This window comes from Lepidochelys olivacea (genome assembly GCF_965140295.1).
Source record: "Lepidochelys olivacea isolate rLepOli2 genome assembly, chromosome: 1".
Taxonomy (NCBI): Eukaryota; Metazoa; Chordata; order Testudines; family Cheloniidae; genus Lepidochelys; species Lepidochelys olivacea.
The window spans coordinates 121,026,527-121,046,712 of NC_140411.1; the positions used below are offsets into that span (position 1 = coordinate 121,026,527).

The 20,186-nt window shown below is 43.8% G+C and overlaps 1 protein-coding gene across 3 annotated transcripts in view; it reads left to right on the forward strand.

Annotated features, from left to right (window-relative positions):
- Window positions 1–20,186, forward strand: part of TSGA10 (testis specific 10) — an 81,619-nt gene that overhangs the window by 15,505 nt on the left and 45,928 nt on the right. For 2 of the 3 annotated variants that reach the window (XM_084646325.1, XM_084646323.1), the window contains 6 exons: window positions 3,066–3,272; window positions 3,853–4,008; window positions 4,766–4,939; window positions 5,089–5,166; window positions 12,498–12,649; window positions 15,517–15,632. In XM_084646325.1, the coding sequence (XP_084502451.1) occupies window positions 3,066–3,272; window positions 3,853–4,008; window positions 4,766–4,939; window positions 5,089–5,166; window positions 12,498–12,649; window positions 15,517–15,632 (883 nt within the window). The remainder of the gene's footprint in view (window positions 1–3,065; window positions 3,273–3,852; window positions 4,009–4,765; window positions 4,940–5,088; window positions 5,167–12,497; window positions 12,650–15,516; window positions 15,633–20,186) is intronic. The other variant, XM_084646324.1, reaches the window with a different exon arrangement.

Sequence of the window (20,186 nt, forward strand, 5' to 3'; positions counted from 1 at the left end):
TTGCTCTGTAAAAATTATAAACAAAAGAAATAGTATTTTTCAGTTCACCTTGTACAAGTACTGTAGTACAATCTCTTTGTCCTGAAAGTGCAACTTACAAATGTCAGTTTTGTTTGTTTGTTACATAACTGCACTCAAAAACAAAACAATGCAAAACTTTAAAGCCTACAAGTCCGCTCAGTCCTACTTATTGTTCAGCCAATCGCTAAGGCAAACAAGTTTGTTTACATTTATGGGAGATCATGATGCCCACTCTTTATTTACAATGTCACCAGAAAGTGAGAACAGGCGTTTACATGGGACTTTTGTAGCTGGCATTGCAAGATATTTACATGCCAGATATGCTAAACATTTACATGCCAGGTATGCCCCTTCATATTTTGTCTACCATTCCAGAGGACATGCTTCCATGCTGATGATGATTGTTTAAAAAAATGTGTTAATTAAATTTGTGACTGAACTCCTTGGAGGAGAACTGTGTCTCTGGCTCTGTTTTACCCACATTCTGCCATATATTTCATGTTGTAATAGTATCGGATGATGACTCAGCACATAAAGAAAAGGAGTACCTATGGCACCTTAGAGACTAACCAATTTATTTGAGCATGAGCTTTCGTGAGCTACAGCTCACTTCATCGGATGCATACCGTGGAAACTGCAGCAGACTTTATATACACACAGAGAACATGAAACAATACCTCCTCCCACCCCACTGTCCTGCTGGTAATAGCTTATCTAAAGTGATCATCAAGTTGGGCCATTTCCAGCACAAATCCAGGTTTTCTCACCCTCCACCCCCCCACACACAAACTCACTCTCCTGCTGGTAATAGCCCATCCAAAGTGACAACTCTCTACACAATGTGCATGATAATCAAGTTGGGCCATTTCCTGCACAAATCCAAGTTCTCTCACCCCCTCACCCCCCTCCAAAAAACACACACACAAACTCACTATCCTGCTGGTAATAGCTCATCCAAAGTGACCACTCTCCCTACAATGTGCATGGTAATCAAGGTGGGCCATGTCCAGCACAAATCCGGGCTTTCTCACCCCTCCCCTTTTTTCCCGGGGACGGACGGACACACACACACACACACACAAACTCACTCTCCTGCTGATAATAGCTCATCCAAACTGACCACTCTCCAAGTTTAAATCCAAGTTTAACCAGAACGTCTGGGGGGGGGGTAGGAAAAAACAAGGGGAAATAGGCTACCTTGCATAATGACTTAGCCACTCCCAGTTTCTATTTAAGCCTAGATTAATAGTATCCAATTTGCAAATGAATTCCAATTCAGCCGTTTCTCGCTGGAGTCTGGATTTGAAGTTTTTTTGTTTTAAGATAGCGACCTTCATGTCTGTGATTGCGTGACCAGAGAGATTGAAGTGTTCTCCGACTGGTTTATGAATGTTATAATTCTTGACATCTGATTCGTGTCCATTTATTCTTTTACGTAGAGACTGTCCAGTTTGACCAATGTAAATGGCAGAGGGGCATTGCTAGCACATGATGACATGGCCCACCTTGATTGCCATGCACATTGTAGGGAGAGTGGTCACTTTGGATGAGCTATTACCAGCAGGAGAGTGAGTTTGTGTGTGTATGGGGGTGGGGGGGTGAGAGAACCTGGATTTGTGCTGGAGCCACAAGCACTCCTTTTCTTTTTGCGAATACAGACTAACACGGCTGTTACTCTGAAACGACTCAGCACATGTTCATTTTAAGAACACTTTTGCTACAGATTTGACGAAACGCAAAGAAGGTACCAATGTGAGATTTCTAACCGACCCAAGTTTTAAGAAGTGCCTTCCAAAATTTGGGAGGGATGAGGTGTGGAGCATGCTTTCAGAAGTCTTAAAAGATCAACACTCCAATGAGGAAACTACAGAACCCAAACTACCAAAAAAGAAAATCAACCTTCTGCTGGTGGCATCTGACTCAGAGGATCAAAATGAACGTGCATCAGTCTGCACTGCTTTGGATTGTTGTCGAGCAGAACCTGTCATCAGCATGGATGCATGTCCTCTGGAATGATGATTGAAGCATGAAGGAACATATGAATCTTTAGCACATCTGGCATGTAAATATCTTGCGACGCTGGCTACAACAGTACCATGTGAATGCCTGTTCTCACTTTCAGGTGACATTGTGAACAAGAAGCGGGCAGCATTATCTCCTGCAAATGTAAACAAACTTGTTTGTCTGAGCGATTGGCTGAACAAGATATAGGACTGAGTAGACTTGTAGGCTCTAAAGTTTTACATTGTTTTATTTGTGAATGCAGCTATTTTTTGTACATAATTCTACATTTGTAAGTTCAACTTTAATGATAAAGAGATTGCACTACAGTACTTGTATTAGGTGAATTGAAAAATACTATTTTGTTTTTTACAGTGCAAATATATGTAATCAGAAATAAATATAAAGTGAGCACTGTACACTTTGTATTCTGTGTTGCAAATGAAATCAATATATATGAAAATGTAGAAAACATCCAAAATATTTAAATAAATGGTATTGTTTAATCGTGATTAATTTTTTTAATCGCGTGATTAATTGCAATTTTTTTAATACTCAACAGCCCTAGTTATAATATAATAATTAGACACTGCTATATAAGTCAGTAGTTTAATGGTGCTTCCTGTTAACTTGGTGGTAATGTATCAAGGATTAATCATCATTTCCCCATTTTGTCTTGGTGTTTATTTAGCTCAGGATTACCTTTTAAGCAGGAAGCCTTCTCAAGTTGCCATCTAAGTACACAATCTTTGTTATATTTAAGATGCTAAAAGTTTCAAGGAGAACTCTTGTAAAAAGAAAAGTAGTTAAGAGAAAAGATGGAAGAAACTAAATAACTGAACAGCCTGTTAGATCAACTGTGTAGAATTACATACTTGTACTTGGGGAAAGTGTTTCAAAATGTGAAAGTGCAAATATCCACAAGCAGTTACTTCACTTTAATATTTGAAGAGTGTTTATCCACTTTGTGTTGAAATATAAGTGCATTACATTTTAAAATCTTATATTTCAATGAACACATTTTTCATTTTGGCACTTAAAAGGTTATTTTAGAAACAGAATCTGAAAAAACACTAGGGAAGTCTCCTTCAAGACTTGATACCTTTATCAAGACATTGGAGGAGGACAGAGATTATTATAAAAGTGAAGCTGAGAATTTGAGGAAGATGTTTCGAAACACATCCACATCTTCAAGTCCTAAGCACAGCCCCACTCGTAACAGCATTTCAAAACATTCTTCGCCTATGCAGGTAAGCTTGGAATATATTATAGTATAGTAGTCATTCATTTATTTTGTACTGAAATCCCTAACACAGGACTTGGCTCCAAATCCATGTTCAGTAATAAAATAATCTATTAGTTATGAAAATGGATGGCAAGCTCAGGCAATTCACACGTAGCTAAGCACTGCCTTAAGGGTTCTAGATTTACACCTCCTTAAACATGTCTTAAGGCTTACTGTGATTACATTTAAATACTTCCTAAGGTGTTTAATAAAAATAGTTTTGTAATAGTTAGGCAATTAGTAACTCAAAACAAGGTGAATCAAACCCTTTAGTTCCATGATATAAAGTGAGTAGAGACTACTGAGTCAGATTGATGAGACTGAGTTTTTGCATATGAAAGAGATTTCCAATTTCCGTTTAATGTTTTTATTTAGTATATAATATTGATAAAATGTATATGCATCTAGTTTTGACTGTGTTCAATCTGTTCAGTGCTGGGCTTTCTTCTTTGTGTGTGTGTATAGTAGTACTTTCAAAACCTAAAGTACTAGGAAATGTGTACAAATTTGTTTCTCATCATTAAACTTTTTTGACATTCTTTAAGGGAATGAGTTCAGATCCAGAAGTTATGAAAATATTCAGAGAACGTGAAGAACTGAAGTCAATGCTGGAAAAATATGAGCGCCACATGGCAGAAATTCAGGGTAACATCAAGGTTCTAACAGCTGAGAGAGACAAAATCGTCATTCTTTATGATCGGGTAATTGTATTCACGGGAGTGTGAAAGACAGTGGAAAAATATTTGCAACACTTTAAAGGAAAAAAATATTTTAGTCTTGTTCTTGCATTAGAAATTCAGGTCTCATCTACCCTGGAAGATTCTATGGTTGAAGTTTATCCCTTTTTGGGATGGCACTTAGGCAGGTGTTTAAGTCCCCTTGACTTCGATTTAAGCTCATTCATAAATGCTGCCCTGAATAGGGCTGCTTTCCTGAATCGAAGAATACATACATGAGTCATTGCATTCAGACTTTGACCTCATTACCCACAATGTTGCTGAGGTGCACTTATATCACTAGTCACATGTCTTGTGATTAAAGTTGGTCAGAATTTTTTTTGAAAATGTTGACTTTTTGAAAAATCCAAAATTGAAATAGTTTGATTTGGACATGCCACTGCAGCATTTTATGGGAGTTGTAGTTTTGGTGCCTCATGCTTCTGTTCTCTTCTATAGGCCAAGTTTCCTGGTCAGACTATATCTCCCATGATGCACCATAGTCTTTCTTGACGAGAGTAGGCGATGCATCATCGGAATGTTCAGGTGCTTAGTTTTTCAATGAAAAAAATCTCAATTTTCTGCAGAAAGCAGACTTTTTTTTTGCAAAACCATTCAGTGAAAAATCCAATTTTCTGTTAGTTTTGATGGGAATTTTTTTACCAGCCTTATTTGTAAAATATGTAGTCCATAGTGCATTAAAGTATCTGTTTCACATTTCACATGTGTTTAACAATAACAGGCACAGGAAGAAATATCCCGACTTCGCCGAGATGTTATCAAATCCCCCAAGACTCCTAAAACGACTGTGACAGCCCAGGCTATCTTGAGGCGTGTGGAGACAGAAAGGGATACAGCTCTTTCTGACTTCCGAAGGATGACCACAGAACGAGATAGCCTCAGGGAGAGGTTAAAGGTTTGATTTTTATCCCAGCTTGTTATAGCATTAATGTATAGTTAAGATTGTAATGTGGTATCCATTCTAATAAATATGTGGTTAAACTAAATGTATGCAATGAACTTTAAAAGTAACGTTTTGTATGCATTTTTTGTTGTTTGAAACAGATTGCCCAGGAGACTGCATTTAATGAGAGGGCTCACCTGGAACAGAGAATTGAAGAGCTGGAATCAACAGTTCAAGATGTAAGGAAAATATGTCTTGTTTACATATAGAATTGTTATTAATGTCATAAAGGTGACATTTGTGGCTAAAGATCTGTGGGTATAGTTTTAGGGCCTGCTTTTCTAAAGGCACATGTGAGTAACTGTACATGTCTGAATAGTCCCATTTAAGTCGATTTGATCAGATGAGTAAAGCGTTTGCTGGATTGAGCCCTTAATTTATAAAAGAAAAGCATTAATAAAGGAAATGTACATATTAAATATATTGTTTCAGAGATTATAGTGTTTGAAGTAAAAACTGGAGTGCATCCACACTGAAGAATGTAATGGAAGCTTGTATTGCTCTGAAAGTGAGATTCTAATATACCAATTAACTGAACATTTACTTACAAGCAGGGCTTAAATTCATCCAGAGCCCACTGGAGCAGAGCCCTGGTAAATATTTTCAAACCTGCAAAAGCCTTGTGGCTTGGGGCTTCAGACCCGTAGGAGCCCTGTTGGTGGGGGAGGGAGCTCCGGGAAATAATTGTTGAGAATTTAAGCCCTGATTTACAAGTTTAAATAGTTGTTCCATACTCTGCATTCTCTTGGGAATCCCCGTGGTTAATGGACACCCTTTTTTTTCTGCAACTCACCTGATAAATATGGAGATTGGTACTTCAATATTCGGGTCTTGTCATTTTAATGTTGGGAAGGTTGCTGAATGTACAGGAGTCCTACTGATTTGCTCTCAAATGGTTTGACCATTGATCAGAGTAACTTAGTGAATCAGTAAACTAGGAGAGAGAAGAAGGTGGAGAATTTTTATAGTTTTTTTTTTTTCTTACAGTGTTAAATCTTTAAATAGATTATAGCAGGTGATTTCTTTGAATATTAAGTTGAAACCTTTTACTAATCAAGCTGTCATATTTTTGAAGTGATCTGATTTTAATGTTGGTTTGCAGGGAATCCAAATTGAGATTCTGGACTTACTTTTTGTTTCTGGACTCCAGAACTGAGGGAACTCCAGAGATAAGACTTAAATTGGACCGTTATGCTCTACAGTAACCTATCTGGGTGTCTTTGCTCAGGAGAGAGCTATGTCTTGCATTTTTGATGCAGTGATTTTATTGCACTGTGATTCTTTCGCTCATTATCATCATCATGTTACAATACCTTTTGCTGTATCATCCAACTCTGTGATTTTTAACTCTGTTAGGCACCATATGACTTTTATGGTTGGGCATAAGCACCAAACCAAGACTTCCACTAGCGGGGCAACCTACTACTAGAGCTGAAAGATATGACCCAGTAACTCACACTTTGTTTCTATGATTGGTCTCCGGCAAATAGTATAGTTTTGCCAGTGCTGCTCTGTTTCAGGTACATAGATATACTACAAGAAAGATGAAACGCACACTCCAATTTCTTTCTATTGATCAGTGGACTTTGAATCGGGCCCTGAGCACAGATGGTATGGAGATCTGCCTTTCAAATAAAAGATTTACAGTACAAATCAGGGTAGAAATTGAACTAGCAGAAGAAATATTCTATATAAGATATATTCTTCTTAGAGTAATTGCTAATGTCAATTCCAATTAGATGTGCGCGCGCTGCGTGCATGACAGCCTGAAGACTTTTCCTCTAGCGGTATCAGTAGGGTCGGGCTGGGCACCCCCTGGGATCTCGCCTTCTTGGTGCTCAATATAGGGCCCTGCCAACCTGCCACCTACTCAGTTCCTTCTTACTGCCAGTGATGGCTAGCTGGAACATCCCATAGCTCTTGTCTTGGCAAGCACGTTTTCCTGGCAGTGTCCTTTGTCTCCGTTGTACACAGTTGTAGCTAGTGGTAGTTTCTTAAGTTTCCTTTGCGATCCCCTGGCACTGGGACAAGCTTCGGTCCCCAGGCTTGAAGGTGTGTATAGACACTGGCAGGCCTTCCCAGAAGTGTTCTGCCTGCTTCATGCTTGAAGTGTCTTGGTGAGGGTCATCTCAGGGACCGCTGCAAAATTTGCAGAGGGTTCCGTCTTTGGACCCTAAAAGACCAGGATCAGCGCTTCCATATTTTACTCACAGAGGCAGCTCTTCGACCCCAGTCAGACCCCAGCGCGCTGGAGCCAGCCCCAAGCACCTCCTCTTCTGTGTGCAGTGCGCCGGCACCCGCAAGCCGGTGCCGAGGCAGCACTCTTCCAGAGACCCTCAGCACTGCCAGAGCTCCACGCACAGAACCATGCCACAGACCTTCGTGAGGCTCCGGTCACAATCTCCGGTACCTCAGAAGAAGAGGAAACCTGACAGAGGTCTTTCCCCAACCAGGCCTAAGGACCCGGCAGATGGAAGGCCCCCATCTGGTGCCTAACCGCCACAGGTTTTGTTGACTCCTGTCCCAGTTGGGGTTCAGTTGTGTCCAGACCCCCATCACTTGCTGACCTGCCACAATGAAGACCTCGAGCTCCCCTCCACAGCGGAGGTGTTTGAAGCTGTCTCGGGTCTCTTGGTGATTATGGTGGGAGAGGTCGCTGGCAATGGTTCGGGCCCTGGTGCAATCAGTGGCCAAGCTGGGGATTATGGGTCAACGTGCACCATCCCCTGCGCACCGCCCTCTGGCACCTGCCGCTCATGTGGAGGAGACGCATTGGTCTCCCAGCCCTCGGTATCGATCCCACTGCCAAGGGGCTTCGCACCTCTGTGGTTGTCCCAGTTGGAGACTTCGGAGTCGGAAGCAGAGTCATCGTGCTCCAGTAGGAGCAGGAGGTCCCGGTCCTGCAGAAACCATCAGCCCTACCTGGCACCATGGCCGAGTCAGTGGCAAGCCCTACCTCAGTGGCCCATCACCAGAGCCAGGGGTAGATCCAGGTCGGTGTTGGTAGTCTCAGCATCCTTTGGGCTGCCGCAGACACCTTCAGCACCAGGGACATCAACGGTAACACAGCCAATCACAGTACTGGCATTGACGGTTCCAGCACTGATACCATCTGAGGTGCTGGCACCAACACTTTTGGCTCCAGGAACCTTCCTGTCGGCTTCAGCACCAGAGATCTTCACTCTTTGGGACCTCAGAGGGGCCAAGGGCAGAGATCAGGCTCTGGTTCAGGTCAGTTTCTTGTCCTCTTCCTCCCTGGATGATGCAGTGGTTGGCACATCAACTGCCCCAGCCTTGGAGGACAGCCAGGTTCTACAACAGCTGCTGAGACAGGTGGCCCAGAACCTTAACATCAAGACAGAGGAAGTGGTGGAGGATGCCAACCCTATGGTAGATATCCTTTCCCCTCGTGGGCCATCCCGTATTGCGCTACCACTGATAAGGACTATCGGTGAAGTCACTAAGACCCTGTGTCGGACCCCGGCCTATTTGCCTCCTACCGGTAAGAGATATGAGCAGAGGTATTTTGTCCCCTCCAAGGGGTTTTAACATCTTTATACGCAACCCCTGCCGGATTCCCTGGCAGTGGATGTGGCCAACCAGTGCGAGCACCAGGGCTACCTTGGGCCCTCCCCAAAAAATTGAGAGGTCAAAAAATTGGGCCTTTTCTGGAGGAAGGTGTACTCAAGGTAGTTGGGGAGGTGGAGCATTGCAGCTCCGCATCGCGAACCAGCAAGCCATGGTCAGCAGGTATAATTTGAATACCTGAGGAGTGATGGCAATGTTTGCAGAGTTCCTGCTCCTGCACTCATGCGCAGAATTCTCTGCACTAGTGGAGGAGCGCAAGCTGATTTCCCGCACTTCCCTACAAGCAGCCTTACACGCAGCATATGCAGCTTCCCGCACTATGGCGACTGGGGTGGCTGTGAGGAGGAGTTCCTGGCTGCAGGTCTGGCCTCCCTTATGAAGTTTATCAGACAATCCAGGACCTCCCGTTTGAGGGTCTGGCCCTGTTTTCAGAAAAGACTGACTCTCGGCTACACAGCTTGAAGGACTTCAGGGCCACCTTAAAGTCCCTTGGGATCCACACTTCCGCCATGCAGTGGAAACATTTTTAGACTGCAGCCCCCGCCAAAGTTTTACCAGCCGCAGAATAGGCAGGAGAGCTCGTGGTGGAGGAATAGGAACTCCAGGAAGAGATCACACCCCTCGTCTGGTCAGGGCTCTGGCCAGTTGAAACCTTCATCAAGCCAGAAGCAGGCCTTTTGAAGGCACGAATGAGAAAGGCGCACCAGTACAAAGACTGGATCCATCCCGCCTTACCGTTTTGTCCCAACTATCCCCTTTCTACCCTGCGTGGTCCCGTATCACATCGGACCGTTGGGTGCTCCGCACAATAGAGAGGGGATACTCCCTCCAATTCTCTGCCCTCCCACCGTTCCACCCCCCCGTCCTCATCCCTCTTCAGGAACCCTTCTCACGAGCAACTCCTCTTATAGGACATGCAATCGCTCCTATCGCTGGGGGCAGTGGATGGGGTTCCTCAGGAGCTGAAGGGCAAGGGCTTCTATTCCTGTTATCTCCTAATACCAAAAGCCGAAGGTGGCCTCGGTCCCATCCTAGACCTGTGAAATCTCAACAGATTCATAAAGAAACTGAAGTTTCGCATGTCTCTTTGGCCTCCATTACCCCTTCCTTGGATCCAGGGAACTGGTATGCCGCCCTCAACTTGAAGGATGCACACTTTCACATAGCAATCACATCGTCCCACAGAAGGTACCTCAGGTTTGCGATCAACCATACCCATTACCAGTTCACAGTCTTCGTTCGGCCTGTCATTGACACCTCAAGTGTTTACCAAATGCATGACAGTTATGGCTGCATTCCTGTGCAGGTGGCAAGTACAGGTGTTTCTGTACCTCGACGACTTGCTGATCAAGGGCCGCTCCAGGCTTCAAGTGGAGGCACAAGTTGACTTCATAAAAATGACATTCGACGAACTGGGCCTTCTTCTGAACGTGGGAAAATCAACGGTTCCCTACCACCACAGCAAGGAATTGCCTGAATCTCCTGGAATATATGGCTAATTGTACATACGTAGTGCAACACGCCAGGCTCAGACTCCGGCTGCTCCAATCATGGCTAGCCTCATTGTATCGGCCGGTGAGGGACAAGTTGGACAGGGTCATCCCTCTACCTCACCCAGTCCTGGACTCCCTCCTGTGGTGGCTCGACCCACAGGTAGTGTGTGCAGGAGTCCCCTTCACTGAGCCTCAGCTAGCCCTCTTACTAGTGACGGGTGCGTTGGTCTTGGGATGGGGTGCACATCAGGGAGACCTCAAGACTCAAGGTCTCTGGTCCCAGGCAGAACTTGCTCTCCACATTAATGTCAGAGAACTGAGCGTGTTCCACCTAGCATACCAGACCTTCCAAGCTCATTTGGAAGGGAAATGTGTGTCGGTAATGATGGACAACAGCACAGTGATGTTTTATATAAACAAACAAGGGGGTGCACGCTCCTCTGCCCTTTGCCAAGAAGCCCTCAAGCTGTGGGACTTCTGTGTAGCACATTCGATACACCTGGAAGCATTGTACGTTCCTGGGGTACAGAATGAGTTGGCGGACTATCTCAGCAGGTCATTCCACGGCCACAAGTGGTCCCTGCACCTGAACGTCATGAACTCTATCTTATAACCGTGGGGGTTTCCCCAGATAGACCTGTTCGTGATGCAACAGGAAGTGCCAGCAGTTTTTTGCTTCTTCCTGAATCGCAGCCCAGGCTCCATCACGGACGCATTCCACCTTCCTTGGGGGCACCATGTCCTCTACGCATTTACTCCCTTCCTGCTCATTCACAAGGTGCTCCTCAAAGTTCAGAGGGACAAGGCCTACGTTGATAGCCCCAGCCTGGCCCCATCAACATTGGTACACATCTCTCCTGGAAATGTCCGTGGAAGCCCTAATCACCTTGCCCCTCTTCCCAGACTTGATAACTCAAAATCATGGCTGTCTCCAGCATCTGAACCTCAAGTCATTGCAACTCACGGTGTGGTAGCTCCATGGCTGCACCCGATGGAGCTCTCCTGTTCAGACCCGGTCACAGAAGTCTTCCTTGGCAATAGGAAACTCTCCACCAGGGCTACCTACTTGGCCAAATGGAAGAGATTTTTAGTCTGGTCAGTGCAACGCTATCTGTCTCTGACGCTCTTGTCTATTTCCCTTATACTGGACTACCTTCTCCATCTTAAGCAGCAGGGGCTGTCCATGTCGTCAATAAATGTTCATTTGGCTGCCATCTCTGCCTTCCATCCAGGTGGAAAGGGCTGGTCAGTCTTTGCCAACCCTATGATCAATTGTTTCCTGAAAGGTCTCGACAGGCTATATCCGCACGTCCGACAGCTGGTACTGGCCTGGGACCTCAATCTGGTTCTTTCCAGACTGACGGGGCTACCCTTGGAACCGCTGGCAACATGCTCTCTGCTCTACCTTTTGTACAAGTGTGTGATTCTGGTAGCTATAACCTCAGCCAGAAGGGTGTCTGAGCTCAAGGCCTTAACATCAGAGCCTCCTTACACTGTGTTCCACAAGGACATGGTTCAGCTCAGACCCCAGCCAGCATTCCTCCTTAAGGTTGTCTCCTGGTTTCATGTCAACCAGGACATTTTTCTCCTAGTTTCTGATCCTAAGCTGCACATAAGCAGCAGGGAACAAAGACTTCACTCACTAGATGTTCGCTGGGCATTGAGTGAACCAAATCGTTCCGGAAGTCCATTCAGTTGTTCATCGCGGTAGCAGACAGAATGAAAGGGCTTTCAGTCTCCTCCCAAAGGATTTTGTCATGGATCATGTCCTCCATCTGGGTATGCCACGACCTGGTGAAGGTACCTGCCCCTCCGCTCACAGCACACTCCACCAGGGCACAGGCTTCGTCAGCAGCGTTCCTGGCACATGTTCCAACCCAGGAAACATGCAGAGCGGCAATGTGATCCTCTGTTCATACATTCATATCGCATTATGCCATTACCCAGCAGGCCAGATACAATGCAGCCTTTGGTAAGCGGAGCTGCGGTCAGTGAACATTTAAGCTCCGCCACGCCTCCAAATTTAGGCTTGGGAATCACCTAATTGGCATTGACATAAGCAACACATCTCCAAGAACAACAGTTACTCACCTTCTCATAACCGTTGTTCTTTGAGATGTGTTGCTCATGTCCATTCCAATATCCACCCTCCTACCCCTCTATCAGAGTAGCCGGCAGGAAGAAACTGAGAGGGTGGTGGTTTGGCAGGGCGTTATATCGAGTGCCATGAAGGTGCGACCACAGTGGGTGTCCAGGCCAACCCTATGGATACTATTAGGGGGGAAATATTCCAGCTGTCATGCACGCGCTTGTATACACACCTAAATGGAATGGACATGAGCAACACATCTCGAAGAACAACAGTTACAAGAAAGTTAATAACTGTTTTTTTCTGCAGTTCTTAATGTTTAGTCATTTTACTCCTATAGCTTGACGGTGAACGTTTGGAACAAATATCAAAGATAGCACTGATGAAAGAGACCATAGATTCTGTGGAAATGGAGATGAAAATATTGGCAAGAAGGGCACTGGATTCAGAAAGTGAGCTCAGCAGACAAAAAGCAGAGTGTGCTTCACTAAGGTAAATAAAAGCATATACATAAAAACTACTGCAATTATAAAAATAAGCATATACATATATGCATATATCCACTGTTTTTTTCAAAGCTATTCTGTTTATTTAAAGGAGAAGGAGCTTGTGACAGAGTGCTCTCATGAGGGGCCCTCAGATTTCTAATCTGCTCTCCTCCCTTCCCCAGTCTTCACCTTGGTCTGATATAGCCTAGGTTTGTTGACCTTCAGAGCATGCTGCAAGGCATATCTATTTTCTCTGGCTTTTGCAAAAGGTGAAATTTTATGGGGATTGAGGTTTGTGGGGTTAGGGATTTTTCTAGGCGTGTTTAAGGGTTACATTTTGTTGGATATTGTTGAGTCAGCAGCATAACTCCTTTAAGACCTTTGTTTACTTCTATAAATTGAAGTAAATACAGAAACAAACATACATTTCATGTAATAGCCAGGTTGTCAGCCTTCTCAAGCTTCCCTCTCTCTGTCCTTGAGAGAGGCTCCAAGAGGAGGAAATGATATTGGAGCTTTTTTCAAGGACTGGAGCTACCAGCCTGGCTGGAACTTCTAGCCACTACCAAGAGCCACTAGTGGGACAAGAGCCATGAGCCATCCTCACGAGAGGACTACAGGGAAGAAGGCAAGTTAGGCAGCATGTGCAGGAGGAAGAGGGGAACCAAGTGGCAAGGGAGAATGATCAACAAAAGGGAAGCATGTGCAGAGAAGTGGGGAAGAAGAGGACAAGGTGGCACAGAAGCATATACAGGAGGAAAGATATTGTGATTCTTTTCCAAGATGGTAAAAAATCTAATTCCCTTAAACATACTTCAAATACATGTCTACTGTTACTTACAAGTAACTGCTGTTGTTGCCATGTGAATGTTGCACTGTTATAAGTAGGTCTGTAATGGACAGGGGAGCTGCTCCACAGAATTGTGAATGCGAGTGGGGCTGGCCCACAATACTCTCTCTTTTAAGATGTGGCCTACATTAAGATGTAGGCCTATATTATCTGAGAAACTGCTACTTCCTGTTAGTCTCTCATCTTCATGAGCACCATCAAAAAAAATCTGTGTTCTTTATCTTAATTTCAATTATTTTAAGATTGTTCTCATACCTCCAAAGTAGCACTAATAGCTCTTTCCAGTTCCAAAGCACAGTATGAGCAGGTATAAGCTTCGCTATCTAGCTCTATCAGTGCATCTCAGTCATGATTTATAACAGTTTGTAACTTTGCCCATCCCAGTCTTAGGCATTTTCTAAGAACATAAGAATGGCCGTACTGGGTCAGACCAAAGGTCCATCCAGCCCAGTATCCTGTCTGCCGACAGTGGCCAATGCCAGGTGCCCCAGAGGGAGTGAACCTAACAGGTAATGATCAAGTGATCTCTCTCCTGCCATCCATCTCCACCCTCTAACAAACAGAGGCTAGGGACACCATTCCTTACCCATCCTGGATAATAGCCATTAATGGACTTAACCTCCATGAATTTATCCAGTTCTCTTTTAAACCCTGTTATAGTCCTAGCTTTCACAACCTCCTCAGGCAAGGAGTTCCACAGGTTGACTGTGAGCTGAGTGAAGAAGAACTTCCTTTTATTTTTTTTTAAACCTGCTACCCATTAATTTCATTTGGTGGCCCCTAGTTCTTATATTGTGGGAACAATTAAATAACTTTTCCTTATTCACTTTCTCCACACCACTCATGATTTTAAATACCTCTATCGTATCCCCCCTTAGTCTCCTCTTTTCCAAGCTGAAAAGTCCTAACCTCTTTAATCTCTCCTCATATATGGGACCTGTTCCATAACCCTAATCATTTTAGTTGCCCTTTTCTGAATCTTTTCTAATTCCAGTATATCTTTTTTGAGATGAGGGGGACCATATCTGTACACCGTATTCAAGATGTGGGCGTACCTTATAAAAGGGCAATAAGATATTCTCCATCTTATTCTCTATCCCTTTTTTAATGATTCCTAACATCCCATTTGCTTTTTTGACTGCCGCTGCACACTGCATGAACGTCTTCAGAGAGCTATCCACGATGACTCCAAGATCTTTCTCCTGATTAGCTGTAGCTAAATTAGTCCCCATCATATTGTACATATAGTTGGGGTTATTTTTTCCAATGTGCATCACTTTACGTTTATCCACATTAAATTTCATTTGCCATTTTGTTACCCAATCGCTTAGTTTTGTGAGATCTTTTTGAAGTTCTTCACAGTCTGCTTTGGTCTTAACTATCTTGAGCAGTTTAATGTCATCTGCAAACTTTGCCACCTCACTATTTACGCCTTTCTCCAGATCATTTATGAATAAATTGAATAGGATTGGTCCTAGGACTGACCCTTGGGGTATACCACTAGTTACCCCTTTCCATTCTGAAAATTTACCATTTATTCCTACCCTTTGTTCCCTGTCTTTTAACCAGTTCTCAGTCCATGAAAGGATCTTCCCTCTTATACCATGACAACTTAATTTACATAAGAGCCTTTGGTGAGGGACTTTGTCAAAGGCTTTCTGGAAATCTAAGTACACTATGTCCACTGGATCCCCCTTGTCCACATGTTTGTTGACCCCCTCAAAGAACTCTAATAGAGAGTTGATAGTTGATTAAAAGCTTTATTTCATTTTAATCCTTGGAGCTGTCCGTTCTCTCAAAACCCCGCTAATTTTGTGGGATTCTTCTCAGGAATGGACCAGCCTTCACAATTAAAGATAGACTAAGATAAACGTTGGTGCACTATCCGAGATTACTTGAAATATCTGAAGAAATGCTGATTTACTTAACTTTGGCAGTTGTGGTGACATTACAGAATGTGAGAAAAGCCATTTTAATATAAAATGTTTGCATTAAAGCTGTCACTCTTAATACTTCTACAGCTTATTAAATGAAAAGACAGAACAGAGTCTTTCAGAGACACAGCGACATCTTGCTAAAAAAAAATATGAATTACAACTTACCCAGGAGAAAATTATGGTTTTGGATGAAAAAATTGGTGAGTTAGATATTTAGCTAAAATTAATGGTAGTATTGCTTTCTCTCCCTCACTTCTTCTATGTTATATAAAAAGTAATGTTTACTCAACTATTTTATTTTATACTATTTTAAGTGTTCTAGTAGTACAAAAGAAAAACAATTAATTTGTCACCAGAAATTCAAAATTAAAATAGTCTTATATTTTATGGCTAGAGGAAAGCTTATGGGTACATCAAAAACCTTTTTTTTTCTTTCATCGACAAAAAGCAAACAACTTATTTTCTGTTTTTAGAAGGAGTTTTCTCCCTATCTCAGACCAGCATAATTAAGATGGTTATCAATGAAGTTGTTCCTGATAAACTGCTCATACTATTAGTTGAACAATAAGTTTTGTTACCCATTTGATTTGTTTGGGCTCATCAGTAATATTCGCTTAACAAACTGGAGCTCCCAATCCTGCAAGGTGCTGAGATAGCACTTCCTAGGACTGTTCCTTTAATTAAGGATGTAAGTAGTCACAATAAATTTTCAAATGCAGTACAGAGCAATATGCTAAAGACAGGAGTAAAAGAGATGGGTACAGGAATGGCGGGGCATTTGACTAAACTAGAGTCCAGTTATATAGCACTGGATAACTACTTTCTAGATCACAGTCAACATCATCTGCACTCACCAAAGTAAAATGCAGCAGTTTGCAAAAAGAAAAGAAAATTTATTATAGATGGCAAAACCTACAGTTAAAATTGCCCAACGTTTTCTGTTATATGAAATTTTGTTTTCAGTTGCTTATGTGTACCTGTTGTGGTCCCTGGGAGATAGGGGACCTCAGGTGCCCAAAGCTAAAAACCCTCAACCAAGAGGGACCCAGGCCACAAATAAATTCTGGGGACAACAGATGGAAAAAAACAGGGACAGGAGTGAAGGTCAAAAGCTAAAAATTAGGGAACCGGAATGGGAGACAGCTCAGAGAACTCCTGACAGCACCCACTGCTCCTCAGAGGCATCTTAAGGAGTCAGTGGACACTGCCCAGAGGAACTCTACTCAGAGGCGTGACTTAACAAGGGATTTGAAATAGGCTCCATAGTTGCACCCCTTGGAAGTACCCCTTGGAAGTTGTATACTGTTTGTACCACTGGGGCAGGCAGATCTAGGATCACCCAAAAATAAGGGCCCACCCCCTCAATTGAGGGTGGGAACCACTAAGTCCAGGCTACAAGAAAGTAGTTGGGGTAACAAATGAAAAAACAGGAGCAGGAGTGAGGTGAGAGGTAAAGAATCAGGGATTCAGAAGTGGACACTGAGCAGAGAACCCGTGACAGTGCCCACTGCTCCTCAAAGGCATCCAGGGATAAACTAATGACTGAGGGTGGATTTGTACTGATGACCTACAGGTGAAAGCCTGAATCATGTATAATTATCATGCCACCCCCAAACCATTTGGTTCCCTCCTGTTGGAAGGTGTGGATGAATGAGGTAGGGGATTGCAGAAAGGGTGGTCTCATGGTTAAGGCAGCTGAATGCTGCCATGGGGAAGTGGATTCTGTCCCTGCCTCTGCCACACAGTTCCTGTGTGATGCTAGGAAAGCCAATAAACCACATCTTTTAAAAGTGGTCACTAATTGTTTGTTCCTCATTTTCTGGGTGCCAAACTTGAGACCCTGGAGCCTGATTTGCAGAATTGATGAGTAATTCAGTCTTGGCGGCACATGTTCAATAAGGAGAAAACAAATATTAAATAGCAGCTCACTGAGTGAGCGTCCCTTATTCTGTACGCTGAATGAGGCAGTGGAAAAACTGTGATAATATAACTAAAGGATGTATGATGATATGTATGCATAAGGAGACTGAACTAAAGTAGCACAGGCAACCTTAATTCTGGTCTGTCATAACTTTTGAGTTACTCCTGGGGGAATTCTGCACCTTGCGGGGGGTACAGAATTCATACCTTCTGCAGATTTCTTGGTTCCCCTGTAGAAAAATGGGACAGCAAAGAAATCTGTGGGGAACGCACGCTCCTTCCGCAGCAGCCCAGGTGCATCTGCTGGGAGAGCTGGCAGCAGAGAGAGGGGAGTGGAGGGATGCTGGCCATGCATCCATGGAGAGATGTTTAGGGGGTGGGGCTGGGCACCTGCCTGCATGCGAATGAGTGAGAGAGACTCACTCTGTCCCTCTCCTCGCTGTTGCTGCATCCTGGGTTTGAAGATGTAGGGCTGTGTGAAGCAGCCTCTATCCCTGAGGCAGAGCAGAAATGTAACAACTAAACAGGCTGGCTGCTAATGTTCCCATTGTTTCCATTCTTAGTCAGTTAAGGCTCCTTTACCTTTCCAGAGTGGTGTAAAGGAGACTTATTTTAAATGACAGGAATGGAATCCTCAGCTAGGAAGGTCAAAGTGCTTTCTTGCTTTTTCCTTTGCCAGAGAGGCACAATGGGGTTAGATTGCAGCTCAGGATCTATTTTACTTATCCATTTAAAAAAAATGCAGGACAATGATTAGCAAAACTGTATGACTTTCTTGTGTGGAAGTCTGAGCAATTTAAAACGACATTCTACTTTACAGAACACCAAAATAAAAGTAATCTAATTTAAATGAAAATCCAGGATTATAACTGGAATACAGGGTCTTGGTTACCAAGTATTTGTAACTTAACTTTCATGTGTTTAGGAAATGCTGAACACTTATTGTGATTTTTTTTTTCTGTATGGTAATTTAAATAAATTAACAAAATAAGTGGAACTGGTGTGATTATATTGCATTATTTTGACAAAATATGCAGAATTTTGCATTTTTTGGTGCAGAATTTTGCATTTTTTGGCGCAGAATTCCCCAAGGAGTATTGAGTTCTTGACTTTGCAGCCTCAATACTTTTCTTTTAAATGTAGTTGCCTTGTGTGTAATACATATGCATGTAGGCATTCGTTGTGTCAAGAACATTTCATTAGTTATTTCTTAACTACTAAAACTTTTGGTAATCTCTTACAAGTTATAGATAGAGCATGATCTAGGTTTGCTTTACGTAGAGTATGTATGTATGTGTGTAGCTGCACTGCAGCTGTGAGAGTGCTTTCCAGCACTAATAGAGAGACACATGCTAGCTCTGCTCTAGTTAGCACGCTAAAAATAATAGTGTGGACACAGTAGCACAGGAGGTGGTTTGTGCTAGCCGCCTGAGTACATACCCAGGGGGTCTGGTGTAACTGTATTTGGGCAGCTAGCCCATGCTGCCCTGGCCACACTGCTATTTTTAGAGCACTAACTTGAGTAGCATTTGTCTATCTGCTGGGATGCATTCTCGCATGTGCAGTGTAGACTTACCCTTAGTGCAGAGGTGGGCAAACTATAGCCCACGGGCCACATCCTGAGCTCCTGGCCGGGGAAGCTAGCCTCTGGCCCCTCCCTGCTATCCCCCCTCTCCCACAGCCTCAGCGTGCTGTGCTGCCAGCACTCTGGCCTGCTGCTCCTGCTGGGTAGTGTGGCTGGCTCTGGCCCGACGGCGGGGCTGCGAGCTCCTGCTGCTCTGAGCAGCATGGTAAGGGGGTGGGGAAGCGGGGGTGGGTGGGGGGGGGGTTGGATAAGGGGCAGGGGATCCCAGGAGCAGTCAGGGAGCAGAGGGCAGTTGGATGAGGTGGAGGTTCTGGGGGGGCATTCAGGGGGCAGGGAGTGGTTGGATAAGCATGGGAGTCCTGGGGGGGGCTGTCAGAGGGTGGCTGTGTGGATAGGGGTCGGGGCAGTCAGGGGACAGGGAGCGGGGAGGGGGGAGATTGGATAGGAGGTGGGGTCCTGGGGGGGGTAGGGGCGGGGGTGTGGATAGGACTCGGGGCAGTCAGGGGACAAGGAGCAGGGGATGGGTCGGGGATTCTGAGGGGGGCAGTCAGGGGGCAGGAAATGGGAGGGGGCAAATAGGGGGCAGGGGCCAGGCTGTTTGGGGAGGCACAGCCTTCCCTACCCAGTCCTCCATATAGTTTCACAATGCCAATGTGGCCCTTAGGCCAAACAGTTTCCCCACCCCTGCCTTAGTGTCATATAATTCAGTTACAGCCTTCTAAAAGTGTTTTGCAGCATTTACGTGATATTTTATTATGAATTTGTTATTTTTCTTTAGTTACTCATTCTGAATACTCTTGTGTGGAATACTCAATGTCCTTTTTTGGTTTATAATTAGCATTTATAGATCTTTCTCTCTTAAGTAAACGTCTTTCTCTTAACATAACAGAGAAGACCAACGTTTTGCACAAGGACAAGAAAGTTTAATAATACCCAGCTTTACATTTTGTAATTTGCACTCTACTTTGGTCTGTTTTAAACCTATTTCCTAGGCACTTCAATTTACATTATTGAGTTATTATAATTATTGTCTTAATAGTCTTAATATTTGCAATTAAAAAACACCCTAAAAAGGGGTAAATTTGCATCGAGTCTTTAGTAACTTAGGCCCTGATCCAGCAAAGCACTCAAGCACAGGCTTTCAGCATGTGAGTAGTGCCATTGACATTAGTAGGACTATTTCTGTCCCCATCATCATGCTTCAGTGCTTTGCTGGTTCTGGGCCTTAGTTATGTTTTCTTGTGGTTTA